This window comes from Odontomachus brunneus, unplaced genomic scaffold (genome assembly GCF_010583005.1).
Source record: "Odontomachus brunneus isolate Ranch 3 - 2012 unplaced genomic scaffold, Obru_v1 Obru_scaffold_008, whole genome shotgun sequence".
NCBI lineage: Eukaryota > Metazoa > Arthropoda > Insecta > Hymenoptera > Formicidae > Odontomachus > Odontomachus brunneus.
The window spans coordinates 3,282,345-3,305,205 of NW_022639458.1; the positions used below are offsets into that span (position 1 = coordinate 3,282,345).

At 41.9% G+C, this 22,861-nt stretch overlaps 1 protein-coding gene across 1 annotated transcript in view; it reads left to right on the plus strand.

Annotated features, from left to right (window-relative positions):
• The window catches only part of LOC116854120 (zinc finger protein 358-like), a 33,740-nt gene extending 19,499 nt beyond the window's left edge, over positions 1 to 14,241 (plus strand). The window contains exon 5 of the mRNA XM_032835719.1: positions 11,691 to 14,241. Within this exon, the coding sequence (XP_032691610.1) occupies positions 11,691 to 11,947 (257 nt within the window). The 3' untranslated portion in view covers positions 11,948 to 14,241. The remainder of the gene's footprint in view (positions 1 to 11,690) is intronic.
• The last annotated feature ends 8,620 nt before the right edge of the window (positions 14,242 to 22,861 follow it).

The following is a 22,861-nucleotide window of genomic DNA, read 5'->3' on the forward strand; positions in this document are numbered from 1 at the left end:
GCCCAGCCCTTCCACGCTTAGGGCCTCACCTCGATCCCTCTCGTGTCCGTGTTCCGTCTTTACGGCTCGTTAGCGACAACGACGCACCGCTGTGTCCCGGCATATCGGCCCACGTGCGGTAAAAAGCCTGTTTACACGGCACGTAGAGCCATCACGTAGGAACGTTCGTAGTTGTGCTAATTGTGCGATTGTATCGTTGTTTGCGATTCTTGAAGGATATCTTCCGGGACACGTGGGGTGTGTGGGGTTAACCGGACACTCTATTATCGAGGACGGTGTTCGAGTCTCTTGTCATCTAGGTGTGGCCACTTTGTTTCCAAGTTAGCTGAAAGAAAAGTACTTGATATTTGTGATTGTAATCGCATAGAGTGAAAGGATCGTAGTCGGGAGAATTATTATTGTATTGATACAGTGATAATAACTTCATATTAGCATATCGCTATTGCTACTTTTTTGTTAGAAGAACAAGTGTAGAGGTATAGTCGGCGCGAAAGATAAGTAATTAATAATTAATAATTTTAGTGAGATTAGCCATTTCTTTCTCTCAGTGTAGTGGTTCTCACATTTCTCGATTAAAATCACAATGAAATCATCCAGGCCGGGGGGAGGGATGTTACAAAGGAGAAATTAATTGAGTCGAAAATGATGTTCGTTATTCGCGATGCTCGCGCAGGTCATCAAAGGTAGACGAATTTCGTCTGATTCAACGCTCAACGTGATCAGAAGCGATAAAAGCGCACCCCCTTAGATGCGCGCGCGCGCGCGCGTGCTGACGTTGGCGAGTAGAGCGGCATTATATTTAATGTCGCGTTCTCCGGTGTGAGAGAGCGAGCACGGGCGCGGCGCGGCGCAAGCAACCGATACCGCATTAAACATGCAAATTCGCCGGTATAACGTTCCACGGGACCGAGGCGTCATCCATATAGCGCCCGTCGAGTGGCGGCGCGCGATGTTCATAGTGGAACGGCATGATTAAATTTCCAGGGATATCGACATGCCGGGAGCACGTCAACTCCCTCCGACCGCCTGCCACCCTGCCTCTCGTTCGCCACTTCCGTGCCCCACCCGCCACCCCCTTTTACCATCCGGTATATATCTCATCGTCCCCCTCTGCCCCTCTCCCTCCGTCCGCCCGCGTCCCTAAACCCCTCAAAAGCGTCGTACCCGTCGCCACCCTTCCCCCCTTTTTCGCTCCTCCGGCCTATCCGCGTAACCACCCCCTCGAACAACCAGCCCAGGCGCGGGTGGTTGAAATTAACTGCACCCGGAGCGCGCAACATCGGCGCGTCCGTGCATCTCCCTTCCCTCTTCCTCCCCCCGTCCTCGCCGGCTCGTCACTGACACTTGAGGCCCGCGCACACGGGATGGGCTTGATATGCCGTGCATAGCGGCGGAGGTGGAAGGGGGGAGGGGGAAGGGGGTCGAGCGCGCGATGTTCACCGGCGATCAGGCTCGGTCGTTAGTTATTGTTATTTATTGTGAGGGCTGTTGTTGCGAGGTGGTTGCGGCAATGGACGCAGTCGATGCAATCAATTTGTTTTAACGTTATCCCCGGCTACATCGGCTGCATCATATTTTAGATTTATGCGAGTTCAGCTCGCGTTATAGTCGATAAGGCACCGTTTCTGATTCCGCGATATAGAAGTGCGGTTGAGCGGAACTCGAGGGCAAATCGGATTAAAGTTAAATATCCCCAAATCGTAACACAAGTTTTAATGACCGAACGTGAGATTATTTCATAGGCTCTTCGAATGAGTGTCGGAGGATAATTTGAAACGAGTGAAAATCGATCAGTGTACGAATTTACAACGCAAAGTTTGCTTCGTATTCCATGTATTTTCCGTTGCTTTACCTGAAGAAATTGAAAAACTTCAGTTTCGTTGCTTTCGTGATTTTATCATCACATCGAAATTATCGAACGTGCTGTATTTTTTCTTTTTTTTTTTAAATACTTTGCTTTAGTCTCGTTCTTTCTTTACTGCGAATTGTACATATTGTTACGTCGACTTTAACGTCCTTTCTCGTCGTTATTGTTTTGCGACGATTCAAACAATTGCTTTTGTATCAATGGATCATTTATTAATAAACCACGTAGGCGGAGATGAAGCGCAAGGGATAAGGCGAAGCCGTCTGGTAGCACAATTGGCAATTAAGTTGCGCGCACACTGAGAGCAACGGTAAGAGAAGAAGCCTCGGCGCGGATGGCGTAGATCGGATTTGTCACGATTCCTAATGTTGATCGACGCGCTAATAATTTAATAGCCATACATCCGGCATGATCGTCCGTGAGCGGATTATTACAGCGGATCCCTGCGGTACACCGAAAGCACTAAGGAGCTAACGGACTTAGTCCTGGTATCGTGTTTCCTTCTTCCTTCTCTTGATTCCGATTCCCCAACCGCTCCTGCCGGAATTATTGTTGCGAAACGTTGCCCGCTGCCGATTTGCGACTAAATTATGTAACGACAGAATTATATAAAGCGCATTGCACATAATTTATGAGTACTCATTTACCACTTTCGATTATTACGTTCTGATTAACACTGGAATATCCGGGAACGACAGTTCTTCTTTGATGCCTAAAAGAATCTCATTTTGACTCCTTGTGATTCTAATGTTTTAAAACTCTCTTTGTTCCTTATTACTTGCGTTATTAATTGTTTACCTTCTACAATCAGTATAAAAAGACTAGTGAGTCGGACACATAACAAAATATATATTTAATGGAAATTTAAAGAAAAAATTAAAATCTAAAATAATATTAGGTATATTCTCTTTATAATATTGAGATTAATTAAATAAAGAGTCAAAATGACTCTCTTTGGGAGCATCTAAGATAAATAATTCATATCATTTCATGTGCTATTAACAACTTTGCTATGCTTCTAGCTTCCAATAAATTTACTATATTCCCCAGCTATAGATTTTACTGACAGTTTATCCCTGCACTACTAGAAACATTAAAATTGCGAAAGAATTTATATGAAGAAAAACAAAAAACATTATAACATTCTCTCACGTATGCTGTCAGATTATGTCGTGAGTGAAATAGAATATAGTGAATTTGTTTTGGAGATCCAGATTGCCGCGGAAATCCGCGAAATGCATTCCAGAAACGCAAAACCAAATCAATTCAAAGGTGCGGATATCTGTACAGGAGCGGGCAGATCCGTCCGATTCGACACGTTCGTGATGTTTACTATTTCACGGATGCGAGCGCGGATAGCGGTAGTCGTTTTTCCGGGGGAGTGTCCGAGGGTGGCTAAAACGCCGCGGACGTACACGTGTAGACGGCGTACGTGTGCTGCGTTTTACACTCAGCGGATACATCGTTCGCGTAGGGGTTGCCCTGGGGGACGACAGCGGCAACGACAGCGCGGTTCAGAGGAATTCGCAACGAAAAATGTTACGCACACTAGTGGAAGCGCTCTATATAGAAACTTGCGCATCTTGTTCTCAGTGTTGCATAAACAAACGCGCTTCTACGGTGTGAAACATCTGCAATCCCCAAATATTGTAGTGTAATTGTTGTGAATTGCTGGAGAATGATTTCCGACATACGATTCTTTGAATTTCGTCGTTACTTCTCTAACGCGTCGAGATAATAGCGCGACGATAATAGATCCGATGTATTGTGCGCGCAGAAATGCGTATATTTGCGACCGGATACGTGCGGGGATTGGTTGTAACCAACATCCTTGTTCGTGATCGATCGTCTCACTTATCTTTGCACTGAGGGATTCCCGTGTTTCGCCGGGATAGGGCGTAAAATCATGGCTGACGTGGGCGTAAACTGGTAAACACAAACGTGACTCAGTGCGAAATTGGAGACCAGTAACGGCCGCTTGTAAATCGGTATATCTGTATACTCTGTGAACGCGCGCGGCAGTATCGGCGTTCGCGTTTTTCATTTCGCACTTAGAACAACGACAAAATAGCCGCGGTGCATTGGGAATTCTACCATGAAAATAAATTGTTTTCCAGCGAGCGCCTGTCGCGCTCGCTGGATACACATCCAAAGCTATATTAATGCTAATTAAAAAGTTAGCACGCAGCTACGTATGCGTGCGCGGGAAGTGTGCTTTGGAGGGACATCGGAGGAGGAGGGAGAGAGGGGGAATCCAGTAATTTTCACAAGTTCTCCAATCATATCCGTCCAATGCTTTTTGCTCGCCGATCCGTCGCGCAGAGACGCACGCCACTTCTGCAGAAACGGCCTGATTGATATCCTCGAGTAATCCTCGTACGAGCTTTGAAGATATGGAAGAAAATCCACGCTGTCCTCAATATGAAATATGAGATGTGGCGCTCTCCTTCGACTCCAACCTCCGGTTTCTCGCGAGGATTTCAGTCAGAGGGCAGGGATGCCCCAAGAGGCTTGGAACGTGGTCGATGAAGACGAGAAGAAATCAATGCCTCGGCCAGCGTCCAGTTCACCTTCTCTATACCGCCATTTCCTTCCATCATTCTTTTTCTGTGCTTTTCTGTTTAGTCTGTATATTCTTCCGTACATTTTTCATCTCGCGTAGCTGTTTATCCTCTTCTTTTTAAATTTGGAAACCAAAAATAGTTTAAAATGTCGGCATCAATACTTGGAATAAATCATATTTTGCTTTTATTTTCATTACTAATTTTTTGACATCCAGCGCGACATCTGAAAAAAATATCCGTGGTATTTTATATATACACGAAGGAGCACTCTGATATTTTCTTATGACAATTGCAAAAGGATAATATCGTTGCGTTTTTTGCTTCAGTCTGCGACTCCTCTGTACATTCTTCATCTCGCGTAGTTATTTTTCCTCTTCTTCTTAAATTTTGAAATGGAAAATAGCGTAGAACGTCGGAATCAATATTTGAAGTGAGTTATTTTTTGCTTTCACTTTTATTACTGATTTTTCGACATCGAGCACAATATCTGAAAAAGATTCCTGCAGTATTTTATACATTCACAAAACAGTACTTTGATACTTTTGATATTTAAGATTTGATAATCGTAGAAAAATAGCGTCATTGCGTTAACGCAACATCGCCGAGTTAGTCGATCAAAATGCCATCTCAGTTTCTCGTTTTCAAGAGTTGGCTCGCGAAGGGGATGGTCGAACTTACGACACTCGCGAAGGGCGAGTGCGCGAACGACGGGGCGGTAGAATTAGCGGAGGCGAAACACCCTCGCGCGCGCAAGATTTCCGGGAGTTTAATATAGTTTTAGGGGCGTCGGCCGACAGCCCGAGGGGTGTAATGGCGTCTTAAACCTCAGGGGCTCTCAGCCTGGAAATCTCCTCGCCCGCAGCCGACCTCGAGCGGCCCTCCTCTCCTACAGTTAAAAATTCGCGAGCGTCGAATCTCAACTACCGCCGCCAGTTAAATCTTTGATCCCGCCACTCCTCGAGACCGCATGCATACGTATGCAGGCATGCGGGCTGCGGCGGAGAATGCACCCGTCTGCATCCAGATCGGAACCCCGGTGGCTGCCTCTCCCGCGCGGGGATAAGGGCGCGCTCCGACGGTGCTTGATTTTTACGAGCGCGTAAATTCCGCGAGGCGCGCGCTCGGCTTTTTTCTCTCCGCCAGTCTGCCCCATTTGGAAATTCTTCTATTCTCTTTGAAACCGCGCGTAGAATTCATGGCTCCACCCCCGATTGCTGATCGAATCACGTCCGGGAAATTGATGCGTACCTTGTCGAAGCTGAGCTATCGCCCAACTTGTCATTAGGTCGTTTTATTTTACATATCGAGCTTCACCTATCTTGGGATATGCTACTTAATTCGCCGATTGCAAGAGAAATTCTTGATCGACCTTATCTACTAATTTATATTATGTGGCTTAAGTGAACGCAGGATTGCAGAAATCGCGTTATGACTACATTTTCCCCGTGTCGAGAGAATAGGCCGTCACGTACTCGGACATAAATTCACGCCCGGGTTCGCGCGATCAAACGATAAAGAGGGATACGCAATTTTCTTCACAGTTTACATAATTATATAAAAACAGAAGATATTAACGGGTGCAGAGAGTTGTATTCCGCAAATTGCACAGCTATAACACGAAAGAATCGACTATAAAATTTATTAATACTGACGGTAATATTTTATGGAACTCAAAGAATTAAACGCCATTTGGACATTCCTTTCATGCGCGCATGAGATCACGTACATTCTGCTTGCGCCAACTATTTTCTACATTTCTCTCCTCTCTCTCACTTCTGCTTTCGGACATATTTTCGTTCGGACTCGCACTTGGAAATTCCGAGTATTATTGATTATCGATCATCGCTCTGGTCACGTTCACGAAGCTGCGCTGACTTATTTATTCTCTTGCGAGAAGATATTGGCATTTATAAGAGTTATGCAAACAAATAAAACCGACAGTACGTTCAATAAAACATTTGCCGAAAAGAGGACCACGAACTTAAATGGATGCTGCAGTCAATGACGAACTTCAATAATTTCAATGACGTAGGAATGATCGTTATTAATACAATTTGTCCTTTTCGCATTTCTTGTACATATAAATCTTACGTTGTGTGTCTGTTTGTTTTAGCATGTTTACATAGCGGAAAACCTAACCACGCATATATAGAACTTTTTCTGCAAACTTTTCCGATATTTTGAAGATTCTAAATTTAGATGTGAATTTAGATGTTGCGAAAAAGTATGTTATGAAAAGGTAGATGTGAAAAGCAATGTTCATGTGAAAAGCATTGAAATTCTTCTGAATGGAGCGTTTGAAATTTCTCTGAATTCGCGTTCAGTGTACATAAGCTGCAGATCTCTCGTATGAGATGAATATTTACTTGAATTGACAACGTCATATAGGCACTCAAAATGTCAACTTTGAAATTTTATATCGTTTTTGTCATATATTTAAAATTGCTCCAATTCATTCTCGCGCATATTTTTATAGTGTAAATGCACTTGTAATTCTATGTAGCCAATACAATGTAAACTTTACAGAAAAAAGTCAGTACTCTGTCGATAAAGATTTCGACTCCAGAGCATCCCCTTAATTACTAACCTAATTAATCAGTCAAGTGTCAACGATAATATTCGCGAGGAACTGCGACATTTACACTAACTATTGCTGCGATCATCATTCCGGTAACGCATTGCTTCCAACGAATTTATTAATGCGGGTATTTTGACACAGGCAATTCCACAGAAGAAATAAACCCGACGGATCCAAGAGAGTTCCGACGGCTCTTGATTTTTACGAGCGCGTAAATTTCCGGCGGCTCCTCTTCTTTCTGCTCTGTCTTTCTCTTCTTTACTTCGTTTCCGAGGAACGAGAATCCCAGTAGACTCGCGCGGCGTTCCATTTCTACACATTATTCTCCCCTCCTTACCCCTCCTTCTCGTCCCTTAATCCTTCGTTTTCTCAAGGAAATGATATTTTAAAGTGCCACCCTCACCCGCGTACGAACGCGGAACCTAATATCCTCTCGGCCGCTAAAAAATGTCGCAATTCGCGCTAGCTATATCTACGATATGAAAGAACAAAAGTATACTGGCATTATCTTTGAATAGCGGCCCGCCGCTAAAAAGCACGCCGTCAAATGAAATACATGTTGCATATAAATAGATATAATAAAAATAATACATACACAATAAATAGATAGAATAAAAATAATACATATATAATAATATTATATATGCTATATATAATATAGCAACTAATGTATAAACAAAAAGGCTAGAAACATAGAATGTCAAATCTGTTTCTTATAGATCGGGTAAACCCACTTTTGTTAATGTTTTACATTTAATAGAAGTTTATTTTTTATTCTTTACATCCAATTAAGTAGGTTGTAAGACTCAACGTCGTATTTTCTGTGGCGCATCAAGGAGACCACTCATAAACTTATAATTTATTGAACAAAATTACATTTATATACATAATGTTACGAATAAAAGAAATATTTCTTAATTTTTTTTTTACTAATATTTTGTGTATCGATTAATAGAGATATATAAATAATAGAAGAGGTATATAAGTGTTCAAATATGTGTATATGTATACTAAGAGGAATTATCTGATAGAAACTTAACAAACGGATATTTACGATTAAAATACCAGTAAATTTTTATATCCGATCAGGATATTCGATTAAATTTAATCGAATACTTCCGATCGTAATAGCATTTCATCAGATAAATTGATGAAAAAATTATTAATATTTCTCATCGGATGTTTCTTGGTCGGATACAAAAATTCATCGGTATTTTGATTGGAAATATCCGTTTATTAATTTTTTATCGAATAATTGCTTTCAGTGTATTACTATATATTATGAATTTTTCATCGCTGCATTTTTTAAACAAAACAGCCCATAATTTTGAAATTTGTATATAAATTTGCGTCGGTACATAAGTCTCTATAGTAATTTTTCATTTAAAACTCATTCAAAACCTTAATTTTAGTTTACAAGAAATTAAAAATAAAAACAACAGCCAAGGAACACGTAGCCAAGGAAAAAGTATCAATTTTGGCTTCAAGTATCTCAAATCTCGAATGATCGATCTTTTTTTAATTGTACGGACAGTTGGATATTTCAATTTATACGTAGAGGAAGTTTCAATAAATTCTTAACAAACTCAGTTTGCCTTACAATCTCTTTAAATGCACAATATGCGAAATTCTAAGAGATCTATTTGGTAATCAGTCATATGTGAAGGATTGATACCAAGAGACGAGAATATCTGGATTTTCGGGTTGGCGGTCTCTACCAAGCAGAAGCGATATTCCGTAACCATGGCGAAGTCGTTGCGATATAGACGCGAAACGGGCAACCTCGGTGCGAGCGCTCGGACGGTTCTTGATTTTACGAGCTCATAAATTTCAAACGGCCGCCCTGCGCCATCCCCGTCCTGGCTTCCACTGGCGCTTAACTCCGCGAAAATTCTATCCGTTCCAACGTTTCGTCCCACCCTCGGGTCCGCGGAGAACTCCGTGGAATTTCATCGAGCGGCGGACTCGTCGGATTCCTACGGAACCACCCCCCACAAAAGCTCGCCTTTAACTCCGAATCCGCGCGTGAATCTTGATCCGAAGGGCAACGCAACTATGCGGCTGATGTTCGCATAAAACGACTGCGTGAGGCGTTAAGTGCGATACGCAAAATTTAGCAGACGTTGATAAAACAGAATGAAGCTTTCCTTGCTTCATGGCTTCAAGGCTTCTGCAATAACGTTCATTTCATTTTTGGTTTTATGGGAATTTTAAGAGGTAACATCTTGGAAGAATCTCGTGAGTCAAAAAAAGGGATTTTTTATGATTCCTCGAAAAATTTTACTAAACTCAAAATTGCAATTTACGTGTGACGCAACATTCAAAATTACCAATCATTTTGCAAGAAATCGCGTCGAGCCGCCCTTTACTTACCAAGCCCTCGAGATCGTCGATCGCGTCGCACGCTAGACTCGAGTTTTGGGAGAGACGCCGCACCCGGGGATCAGCACGTTCACCCCGTGAAAATCCACGGGAAGCAGCAACCGATATTTCTTCCCGGATAGGAAATCAAGATCGCGGCCGGGTATAATCGCGAGGGCGATCGACGGCCTCGTCGTATCGGCGGGGCGAGATTGAAGGCTCGGCTAACGAGTTGTTTATGGATCCACCCTCCGCCCGTCGCCGTGCCGATGCCGAGAGGATGAGGATGAGGGTGAGGGTTGAGCGTGTACGTGTGTACCGGTTGCTCGGCCAGACGTATGGACGTACGGGGGAGTCCATTAACGGGCCCTCCGTTGCCCGCCAGCGGCGTATAGTTCGCGTCGTCGTGCCACCACCCCTCAGCAGGCAGCCTCTTTCACTCTCTCACCCTCAGTCAGCAGCAGCCGGGTTATCCCGCCGGTAGTCATGGTAACACGGGGGTTGGAGCCGCCCCCGGCCGCCAATCAGAGCTCGCGGCCAGGATGAGAGAAACGAGCGGCGACCCTTCCACCCCCGGGTCCTCTCCTCGCCCCTGAGACGAGGAACCCCTGCAGCGCGGCGTGCACAGGCACCCTTTCCACCATTCGCTTTCTCTCGGTCTGTCTCTTTCTCCCTTTTCTCGCCGCCGGGGTGGCTGAGATTCTCGCTTGGGAGGAAATCTTAACCGGGCGTGCCCCGCATCGCTGATGCCACCTACAGTCGTCTTGCGAGGTGGCTAGCCTTCCGTCCCTCGTGCCCTCTCGGCCCTGTCTTACCCGCGGAAAGTCTTGACCGAGCAGGATAGAGCCGGCGGCACTGAAAATCGGTACTTCGGGATTAACGTGCATGCTCGCTGGAATGTGGCAGGCGAACGTAAGAGGGAAGCTAGATTGCGCCCCCGGAGTTTCCCCGATTCCCTTCCTAAGTTTGTTGCGCTCGACGATGCGGTGTCTTTATAGATAGGTTGGACAGCGTGAGGCGCTTGTGTCAGTAAATTTGCAGGAGAACTATTAGACATTTTGTTGTCCGACTGAAAAAAATTATGGGTGTGTGAAAGATGGAATTTTTTAGTTGCGGTTTTCCGATACTTTTTCCAATTCCAGGTGTTTCCAATTTATGTTGTAGGATATAGAAGCTTTCGATAGCTGGAAAGCGAACAGTGAAGAACTATATCTTACCTCGAAATGTTTGATTGCACGAAACATAGAAGTGACATGAATACGACAAATTTCTTGACACTGTAATAAGATTATATAAATAATTGTGCAATGGTCAACTATATTTGATATTTAAAACAAAAAATATAATATACTTAACTACAATTAATTAGCCGTTTGAGTATCACGAAAAATGCCGAGTAACGTAATCACGTCGCTTCTTTCTCTCTCTCTCTCTTATTTCGTTTCTCATTTACTTTATATAAAGCATTGTATAGGAAGTACTATAAATGTTGGAATGTGGGTTTATTGAAACTTCTTAAACTTAAAAAAAAACTGATCGTGCGTTACAATAGAATCTGAGCACTCTATCAGTGAAGCTTACTGCGACGATGCCTGATACTAGACTTGATACTAGGAATGTGTAATTCTGGGTCGAATTTTGGGAAAATTGATTTTTTTTTTTACAGAAATCGGTTTAACCGACATTTTTATATTCGATTTTTACACGAGTAAATTAAAGGAGAATCGATTTTTTATTTGTTGATATCGCTTCATTTAATCGATTTTAATATGTTTCATACAGAAGTCGTATTGTGTCCAACATTCGACCCAATCAGGATGTTGTTTTAGATTTGCGTAATACAGAAGACTATAGAAGTGACGATAGATTTGGCTGTATGCAAAAGTAACCAAGATTTCCACCGAGAAACTCGGTGATCTCAACCAATCGAAATCCTAATCATTTCTTCAGTTTGAGAGTGACGTCTTAGGACAAAATATAACATAATTGATATCAGATTTATTAAATATATTAGACGTACATAAAAAGAAATATTTAAAATTGACAATTAGTATATCAATTCTAATTATTACGATTTAACATTGATTCAAGAATCGCCCATTCCCAACTGGCACTTTTAGAATAGAAACGGGAATAGCACGATCGCGTTGCATGGCGCCCAAACGGCTAACAAATAACAGTTACAATTATTAATTTACCACAAAAAGTACAGTTGTTCGCTAGCTTGATTCGCAATTAAATATGTTTGAATGTTGACGGTAAATTGAATAAGCCAAAGGACCAGTGTCTCTAAATACGTTTAATTTCCTTTTTATCGCAGGCGAAAAACCTCATAAGTGCCAAGTGTGCGGCAAGGCGTTCTCGCAGAGCAGCAACTTGATCACGCATTCAAGGAAACACACGGGCTTCAAGCCGTTCGCCTGTGAGCTTTGCGGCCGAGCTTTCCAGCGGAAGGTTGACTTGAGGAGGCATCGCGAAACTCAGCACGCCGACCTCAACGCGTCGCATCGACCTCCGATTGGTTCCATTCCCGGGCAGAATTCTCTGCCCAGTGGAAATCCACCGATGATGCAGTGAGGCCGCGAGGCAACGATTGACAATTCGCCGAGTCTTTGTGGACGATGATTGAGGATCGTCGTGATTAGCGGCCGCTCCACGGATCAAGGAGTCGGCTCGTGTTATGGACTAACCATTGTGAGAACGGTTCGAACGGTGAAATCACAAATGACGATCGCCACAATCGTTGATGCTGACGGCGTTACAACGATAAATTAGATCTCGCGGAAGATAGAAACATGAGTTATAATTGTCTTTGGGAATTGCGAATCGTATTACGACGAGAGATGTTGCTTACTGGAAGGTATTAACTGTCTTTGCATCCTCTCCGAATTGTCTCCCATATTTTTGTTCAACACATGGAAATAAAGTTTGGTCGCATCAACATGAGATTTGATTGTAATCAACAAGTCTTTGTCAAGTCTTCAATCAACGTGTTTTGATTGAAAGGAATGGGATTTCTGATTCTCAGAATCGAATTTGGATCATAAGAGAACCCCGGAAATTCCGTGTTCTCCAACTAAAATATGTTTGGCTCGTTCATTAAAATTATTTTAATATAACCAAATTTTTTCTCTACACTGAGAAAAAAATTCTTGAAAATTTATTTGTAGAACAAAAATTGATTTCACAGAAACAAATTTTATTTCTCAGAAATATACTTTATTTCACGGAAATAAATTTTGTATCACACAAATAAATTTCCAAGTATCTTTTCCTCAGTGTAATACGCAATTTGTGAATTCCAACAATTCTGAAATTTACAACAACCATGTACACTGCGAAAAGGACTTGAACATTTATTTGTGTATGTGTGTGTGAGAGATAAAAGTTCATTTCATACTTCAAATAAACTTTATTTTGCAGAAATAAATTTTATATCTTACAAATATATAAATTTCCGCGTATTCTTTCTCCGTGTAAGAAGAATTGAGATGCACGTTGTTAACATGAATAAGTGATCTAAACGTGCTGCTTGAAAACTTGAAAAATACTCGAGAAGCAAAATGTTAATATCATCCAACCTAACATTGAAGTAACATTGGAGATGCAGTTTTTCGTAAAAAGAAAGAGCAAATTCGCCTAGCACGCGCTATGTGACTGCATGCAAAGTTAAATCGGACTAGTGCAATTCGGGAGTGAATTTTCGGGACGACGGGAATTGACTGCAAGGAGGAACTCCAGCATTCTCATCGCGGGATGTTCTCTGATCTTTTGACGTTAGTGCGAGGAGACTGTATAAGTTAATATTTATTCGACCGTTTGTTTCGTCGGGACCGTTAGTCTTAGACGAGTATCCAACGACCTCGAGGACTCTTGACTCGCGGAATACACTCAAGACAAATGGGGAAAGTGTATTAGTGATTTGTCGCGGCCATGATATTCCACGAGGAGGTGTGTTGCATCCGTTTCGTTCCTAAATAATGGAACACGCCCAAGTTTGGTTCCTTCAGCGACTTTTGTTCGAGCAAAAGGACTTTTTGACGAATCGCGCTATCTATAAGTTGCCAATATGCGAAAGTGTGAAAGGGCGAATGGACTGTTTTTGTTACGAATAACGGCTAGCACTCGCTATTTTAATCGACGTTCTACCTACTGCTAATGAATCACCTGCTACTGTAACTTCTCCTCTTACGTAGATATTCTCACTACACGCGGTGCGGCCTTCAAGCTAGTCAGATATATCTCGGAAGAAATTACTCGATATTATATTTCATCAATAGCGTTAACTAATCACAGTTACTATGAAGTATCAAAAACAATGCACTGTTATAAACGAAGATCTACTCCAAACCGTGTTACCTTATCTTTTGTATCTAAAGGGTCGGCAGTATTTAGGTTTCCCATCCTTTTCGGAATTAGGAACAGAATAGCATGAGCGTCGAATGGCGTGTTGTAACGTGTCGAAGTACGGCAAGAGCGTACTGTATTTTGCATATCTCCCGCACCTGTCGTTCAAGAAAGGACGTTGGACCCAATCCCTAAAGTTGCAACTGTGACCAAAAACTGTAAATAGCACGTAGACCGTATCACGGTTAGTCTAAGCATATAAATATATACATATATAAATATGAATATAAATGACTCGAAGCTATAAATATTATAAATAGAGACGGACTCTTACGACGCAGAGTACCGTACCCGACTAATGGTGGGTGGTTCGCCCGCCGAGGTCTCACCAAAAAGTTATTATATTCTTCCCCTTTTTCTCGCTATCGAAGTTTTTATTGTTGTACCATTAATATCATTATGTAATTATTGTAATTAGAGACTCGCTATTAATATTATTGTCATTATTATTATTATTATTAACAATAAACGCTGTTACTATTTGTAAATGTGTCTCTCGTCTAGCAACCCTTTAATTTTCCCTCGCGCACTTTGGCATTCTCTCTTCGAATTTGTGTTCATTGTTTAATTGTGTTGATTGTCATGATTATTACCGCAATTTGTACGAACAGGTAAGCGAAAGTGGCCACATTTTCAAATAAACATTTACAAGCACGCAGCGCGTGTCTCTGAGTTTTGATGACATTTGCCCTTCGTCCGAGTCGATAGCTCGATTAATCCAGGTCGTGGAATCTGGCACTGCCGGATCACGATCGTTCCAGCTTCACTCGCTGTAATTCAGGGTTAAACGGCCGTGCCAATTAAGCAGACTACCCCGAAGAACCCCTTAACGGTCCAATATGTTTTCTGCCGAGTTTCCCCGACCGCTTTTCCTCCCTTCTTCGAGCGCTCATTATTTCGTTCGGGAGCGTACGAGCGCGATGTTAGAGTGGACGTGAGATTTTCCGTAGGCTGTTTTATAGCGTTTACCGTATGTGGCAGACGCATAGAACGTCGCAGAGATGAGAGATATAGGATAGCAAGGCGAGGAAAAGAGAATAGAGAAAGTCAGAAAATACGTTCGCAAGAGAGAGGGAGGGGAGTGGGAGAGAGGGAGAGACATGTAAAGAGATAAATGGAGAAGGAGAAAGAGAGACAGGGAGAGAGAGAGAGAGAGAGAGAGAGAGAGGAAGGACATTACAGCACTGACTGCACGACACCATGACACAGCCACGGGAGCAGATTGGACAGTTATTGCATTCTGGGTAAGATTAATTGATATGGGGACCAGTGGGAGGGCCGAAGGGCGCGCGGCAACGTCGGCGCTTAAACCTTGTCTCAGGCGCAGGCCGGGGATGAGAGCGCGGTGATTAACCGATTGCACCGTGAACCGAGTGGAACCGAAAGCCACCCCTCCAGCGTTCTTCCTAATAGCCATTGAGTAATAGAGAGCCTCTCATTATTAAATAGCGCCGGGCCATGCGTATGTGTCAGACATAAGCACGCATAACAGAGATTTATTCCTTTCGCGATCATTTATTCTTAACAAATCTATTTATCTGTATCTAAATCTATTACATATAGACTGAAAAATACTTTCTGAAAATGCTGGATACTCGCGTTGTTGCTGTCGTTAATCATTCTGTCCGTCTCTGTTCGTCTCCTGAGTCGAAATTTTAGCTCTACTTTCGATTTTGGAGTTTTTTAATATCTACATATTCTGAAGGTATGTTTCTGAAGTATATGATTAATACATATGGAAACTGAAGTCTTAATTAGCGCTACTAAATAGCAGAAAACCCATATAAGCGCAACTTGTAAGTTCTAGGGATTCTTGTAGAATCTTAAAGAAGTTTTTGTAAAAAAGCTAATGAGTTAAATAAAATTAAAAGAGGTTGAAATAGGCTTCAGACTAGCGTTAAGTGGAATGTTAAGGTCGAAATTAGAATCAAAATATCGACACGAGGTCTAGAATAGAAATTTTAATTCCATTTTTGACCTGAACTTTCTAATATCTGTATATTTTGAAGGATGAATATATAATATACAAGTCCCACTTAGCGCCTTTAAATACCAGAAAACGCACAAAATGCCACTTATAACTTTTACAGAGGACCTCTCAAAGTTAGTGAATTAATTAGAATAAAAAGAGATTGATATAGTCTTCAAAATATCGAAATATCCGTTAAATAGAATATTGAGGTCGAAATATGATCCAAATTTCGATTCGTATCGTCAAGATGTAAAGCAATCTCGCGTTGATAAGTGCCGCGCGTAAATGTCAGAGAGCCTATAAGGAATTGAATCGCAGTCCCTTAATGTCTTCGTTAAGTAGATCTATTTTATAAATATAATAATGGTTTATGTCATCGTCTGATTTGCCTGAAAGTCACCCTTCCAGATCAACCACCATAGAGACAGTAAAAAGCCAATAAGTTGACTCGTAGCGATAAACTCACCCCTCACGGCAATCTGCGGGCGGCGTTGCAAATTGTCCGTACAATTTGGTGAAGTACCACGCGGCCGTAATACTCCGTGCACACGCCCGCATAGCGAGTACCAATCGCGAGTATCGCGGGCTATTGCCATTTCTGTGGCGACATAACCACTTTAGCGCGCGGCGCAGCCTCGTGTCGCTCCCGTGTCACCTCGCGTTCCTCGTCCTATTCTCGCGTAGAACGGTCGCCCAGGGTTGTATCGTCCCGTGCAGCTGGCGGCTACGGAGAACGTTCGAATACGTTTTAGGGGACAACTCCATATACCCGCCGTATGCGGATACACCTTATGACTATTAAGGTATTCACGGCCCCTCGGAGGACGCCCCTCTTTGAAATATGGCGACTCGGGCCACCGTGTACATATACCGCCAGTCAGAGGAGCCCGCTATCCTGAACCGTCGTCCTCCTCCACCTTCCCTTTCTCCGTTCCGATCCCCTCTTCTTACGTCGCTCCGTTTCCTTTTTCGTATTCCTTTTCTCGTGTCCTTGCCGAACGTACACACGTAGGCGTTCGTTGGAGCGCCGTACGCCGGGAGGTCGCATCCCCCGTTATACCATACAGCCTGGTTTTCCATATTATTTACAATCCCTCGTCCTGCGCGTCGCTCCCGCAATAACTCGGGCCAAGTCCGCAAACGCGCGAGCGTGTCGCCAAATTGGTGGAAACCGAGGACGTCGTAACCTGTCCCAGCCGTGACAACTCTGAGTGATGTAGTAGCGCGAGGATCCGACATACGGATGTGTCGGCCAGAGGATGAAGGGAAATATGATCGCGCGACGATTCTTTAGGGTTGATCTCGATGTTATGGCGCGAAGACCATAATCGGCCGTCGATGGGAAGCGTCTAGTGTGGAGATTGGGAGGTGTCCCTTATCGGAAATAACGTTTCACTGTAAAATTTCGTGTATAAATCAGTTAGGAAAATATTAATTCACATTTCTTAAGCTTCCCCGCGTTTTCGACTCTCCTCTCCGTTTACTTCATCTTTTCCTTGAGGGTATATTGCCTATATTTGAAAAATAATGAGAAAATCTTGAATAAATTACAGATTAATTTATATTGCATCTTAATCACGAACGACTTGTCATTGATTCAGAGTTTGCATCAAAAGTTATTCCACTTTGAAGTGTAGCCAACAAACATGACGTCAAATGGCATCCCTAACGTCAATAACACGTCATTAATACGTCATTTGACGTCATCTTGCTATCTGGAAGTATTTTAAACCAGGCTGTTATGGAAATATATGATGTTATTATCTTTAGTAAAGAAAAAGATAATTGTAAAATACCGACGAAAATCTCGACTTATACTTTAAATATTCAAAATAATGTATTTAGTTTTATTGTGGCTCAAAAATAAAAATTTTAAAATCAGAAATAGTATAAAATGAAGTAAATAAATTATAAAAATGTGATGTTATATAAAGTAAAAATATATTGTTATTCAATTGTATCGTATATATACACCATACGTTTTTATATGATAAATAAAAATATCAGTGTTAATTTTTGGTAACTTTTTGCAGAGGCTATACGAGCGCAATACATCTTTAAATTTAATATCCCAAAGTGTGTTAAGAGAAAAATGAAGATTGATTCCACTGACGCTACTTAATTGAATATTTATCTTATTCAGATTATCTTATACGTCATAGATAATAATCAATTTACCAGACCGTGAACAATATACTTCATCTATTTGCACCATAATGCATACGCGATTACTTTTAATTCAGTTGAACGATTCTCTTAAACCGCTTGAGAAAATGCAAGATATCACGAGGTCATCTGCCTATTTATCCTCATTATTATTACATCAGAAAGAAACGATACGCATTCACGTCCAGAGTCATATTCTCTCAACGGACAGTACGTGGCTGGGAAATGTCTGCTGGCAAATAAATATTATTTGTACACGTTTCATCATCAGAGATTACGTTTGCGCATTTTTGCAATGTCTCAGCATTGCGCTGTGATGTACTGCTTTTTTTCTGTACGACGAGTTTACAGACTGAGCTAGGTGGACGAAATCTCATTTTGCGCAAATGTGTCCTGGAAGCTGCGTGGATTTGCGTGTCAGTCGCATTTGCGCCGGACGGGCGGATTAAAAAACGTCAATGTCCAATTATCACCGGACAACGCGCGGCTAATGGAATTTTTGAGAGGGAGATTAGGGAACTCGCGCGGTTCATGCAATTTTCGTACGTTGCGTGCCGCGCGCTAATTCGTTACGCGCGCGGATCGTGACGGAGATATGTTCCTTCCGTTGACGAGAACGTACAGGAACAAGCGCAATTTCGCTCACGATCACTTATAGTTACAGTCACCATGTTGAATAGTAGTAACTAATCCGCGCGAGCACACTGTCTCACCAATTTACGTAGACGTAGAATCCGCTGGAATCACTTGACCTCGCTCGAGAAACTGTTATTCGAGTTTGTTTATGGGAAATAATGTGTCTGTTTTCGCGCGCGCCGTCTCATTGGGCAACGAACTGTGCGAGGTGACTTTCTCTATCATTTTTTTTTCCTTAAATAGCGTGTAAATAGCGTGACCTCCGATCGACATCCGCGACGAACTGTCACGGAAGCGGCCATTTGTCAGTAGGCTTCTCTAATAACGAAGGCGACTCTCTCTTTCTTCCGCGTGGCGCGCGACTTTAAACAAATAGCTCGGCATGGAAAGCGGCAAGAAGCAAACAAATGGTCGCTTACGCCCGCGAGTAAGAAAAGGGCACGTTCCGGTGATCAATCAGGCGTCTCTGGCCGGACCGACTTAATACAGTCAGAGATCGATCGAATTCCGGCTTGCATGGCTTCGAGCATTGTTGCAGATCTTCGCGGTGAGTTCACTTGCTACTTGCGAAATACCCGACTTGATATTTTCACCAGGTACTCCTGATATTGTATAAGGATCTAACTGTATAAGTATAAAGTAACCCTAAGTATGGCATATTTCATATGGTATGATAGGAATTGAACAAGGATGACTTTTATCAGGTTATGATAGTTGGAGATCTATCATAGATCCGCATTAGGAACTTAATGTATTAACTTCTCGATTAGAAATTTTGATCAGAACTTGATATTGTACAAAGACTTAACGGAACGAGAATAAACGTAAGGTTTAAGTTCTAAGTATGACATATCTTATAAGAGTGTAATGAGAATTTAATAGAGGAGACTTTTGTAAGATTATGATGGTTGGGTCCATTGTAGTATCACATTGGGATCCTAATGTAATAATTTAATATATTATAAGATTACATTGGTCTGGTTTACATCGTGCACTTGATACGCATACTAAATAGTAATTTTCTATTAAATAATCTTAATATCGACGATGTGTATCAACGACGATACATTCAATCGATACAATATATCTTCTTGATGAATATTATATAGCTTAATATACAGTTGTTTATATCGATATTAAGTCGATATTAAGATTATTTAATAGAAAGTTACTATTTAATACGCGTATCAAGTGTACGATGTAAACCAGGCCATTGATGGGATCTTTTTTGAAATTTTATTCATTCCTCTTATTATAGTTGAGTATGTCGCGATGTAATATTTAAAAAAATATAAGATTTATGTTTTATCAAGGATGCGTTGAAACGTCGGTAGTCGTAGATTACTTATGTATTGTGATAGTGACACTTGCGAAACCGACCGTAAAGTCGCTGAATAAGACTTCGGGAATCAACGGAAGCACACGAATAGGCTTGGCGATCCGCACGAAGGCGATGACGACGTTCCCATGGGCGTCCGATTCATTACCCATCCTGAATAAATGATCGTCCACGGCGCGGTTAGCTATCCACGGGAATGTTGGTCAGAAGATACTTCGGAAAAGTGATTATTCGTCGATGCCGTGTCGTCCTCGGCGAAATCGACCCCCAAGGACATCCATCGTGCTTCGCCGAACCGTAGCATCGTGTATCTCCTTCGGTTGCATCATTGATGAGCAGGTTCAACGAGTTCTCCTCGCCTTTTCGGCATCCTAACTCTCGTTCTTTCGCAACAGTGCAACGTCGCCGTGAATATCATAAGACGAATTGAATATAAATTTCCATATTTTGGCAACTTTGAGACAATATTTGAAATATAAAGAAGATCGAGAGATTAGCGGATTAGAGACATAGCGGGGAGAATAGGGATACCAAAATCCAGATTTAACGCTGGTGCTAAGAGAAATCACATCAACTGTCATCAGTAGTCTTAAATATCGCTGATCAGCTATTTGCAAGCTACGATCGAGTCTGAGAAGAAAGAAGGGGAGAGGACACCTGTTTCTTCGAATCATCCACTTTTCAATCTCAATATCGTCCATTCAAACGTGTTGTTGCTTCCACACGTAACACTCAGTTGCTAACGAACGGAAATATAATCATCCTTCGACCTCTCACCGTAGTACCGTGCATAATTCTATGATCGACTTGCCGATGTCGCGGACGTATCGCCGTCTACCTGGACCACGTAGCAGCCGTAACTCAGTTTCCGAACGGATCGTCTCTTAGGAATACTTTATGCGTACTACACGTCATTCCAGCCGCCTAGCTTGGGAAGATGGAGGTCGCCATAGGGTGGTAGGGGTTGCAAAAGACACGGATCCTTAAGTATTCTACGCGTCGTGCGGGACTAGTGCATCGGTCTTAAGATGGCGGCGAGGGAGGAGGGCTCGCGAGGTAGGGCTGCGCCGATACCCTTTCGCCGGGAGAGGAGACGTTGGTGGTAGGAGGTCCTCGGGTAATCATATAAGGATAGCTGGAGTCGCGCGAGGTCGGGTTTCAACTTTTGATCCTCCGATATCTCCGGCAGCCTGGCGGGCCCCTTCCAACCGAAGCGTGTCTGTATTCAAACGGCTCTAACTCGATATAAGCGGCGCTCCCAGAGGCATCCTTTCGCCAGGAGAACGAGCTGGAGGACACCAGACCCTCCCTACCGTGTCGCTCACGCCCACCCTCGGTCTTCGGAAATAAGAGTATCCAGCGTAGCCGATGCCTCCAATCGAATTTACATCCCGACTGCTTCGCTCCCATCTCGAAGACGCGGGGGTGGATCCTCGACTTCGCCAAAGTGCCATCTGCTACTGATCCCGTGGATGGAGGCGCACCGGCGACCACCGAAATGGCACCGTGGTCCACTATGGTATTCTGAAGGATATGCGATGAGATATCGGCTGGAGACGGATGACTTCCGGAAGATAGCTCCTTGGAAAGTAACTCGTGGGACATGCTGTGGCAAAAATATAAAAATTCGCCATTTCCAAAGGAAGAAAACTATTCAAAAAGTGATGAAACTGTACAATAAACTACATAATACTATAAAAAAATTATATGAAATAATTTAGGAAATAATAATTAATTAAGAGTGTTTAAGTGAAGCTTTAACTTCATATATGAGGCAAAAGATCGAGGGATAGTACTTACTTTTTTAAATTCAAAGCAGAATATAATACAATAATATAAATTTGTAGTTATTATAAATAAGTGAAGGAGGAGATTAAATTCGATAGCGCCAAATTCTCAGATTAGGTCGTGCGAAAGTCTTTTTTTAAATAAACTTTTGGAAATAGTGATGAAATAATGCTATGTATGACAATATAACACAATTCTTTCAAAGAAACGTGGATTAAAGTATTAAGTTTTAGACTTGCAGAAATAAATTGCTGAATTGATTTTTATTTATAAATCAATTTATACACCTTTTACACAAATACAAATTTTATTTTGTTTTAGAAATAGTCTTATGTATGATTACAAAGATACCTATTTTATCATATGACAGTAAAAGAGAGAACAATGATGAACAGATGAATAATGTGTTTCCTGTATTACCAACTGTACATAACAAGTCTAACCAGAGAGAAGCCTGAGAGCGGCACCAGCCTGATTTTAGTGGCCAGAGCTAGGCGCATTTTCGAGATGCCATCTAACAAAGCGCGTCTTTACTACGTTCCTTAGGCGCATTTTCGCGATGGAATGATCAATTTGATACTTCGAAGATTTCATCAAGACATCTGGAAGATATTATGTAGATATTGACAATCTAGTAATTATCCAACTTATATCGTATTAAAGTCGAATCAACACATCCATATATCGACTCGATTTGAATACGATATCTATTAGAGACAAACTAAATTAATAAGAGGTCGATACTTATAAGATATCTTCTGATATATCAAACTGATATGTAGATGTCGACTCGATATCGACCAAATATTATACGTATCTGTCATTCATTCAATACTAATATTCCATTATATGTTTCATTAGTGGTATTATGTTTATTACTGAACACTCTCTGTATAATAAAAATATGAAGAAATAGGTACACACAATATGTTTATATTTTTTTTGGTACATCAAAAATATTTTACATAGTAATATATTAATTTGTTATAGTGCTAACTAGTTATAAATAGTTTTATGTTTTTAATGACATTATCTAATAACCTACCATGACATAGCCTACTTTCGGATTAGGCGCAAAATAAGTACCACTGTGCATGCGCGAGAATCCGTATGTGCTACTATGACAAATCTAACGTTATGGGGGTGATTTTGGGATGTTGAAAAAATATTTTCAAGGTACTGG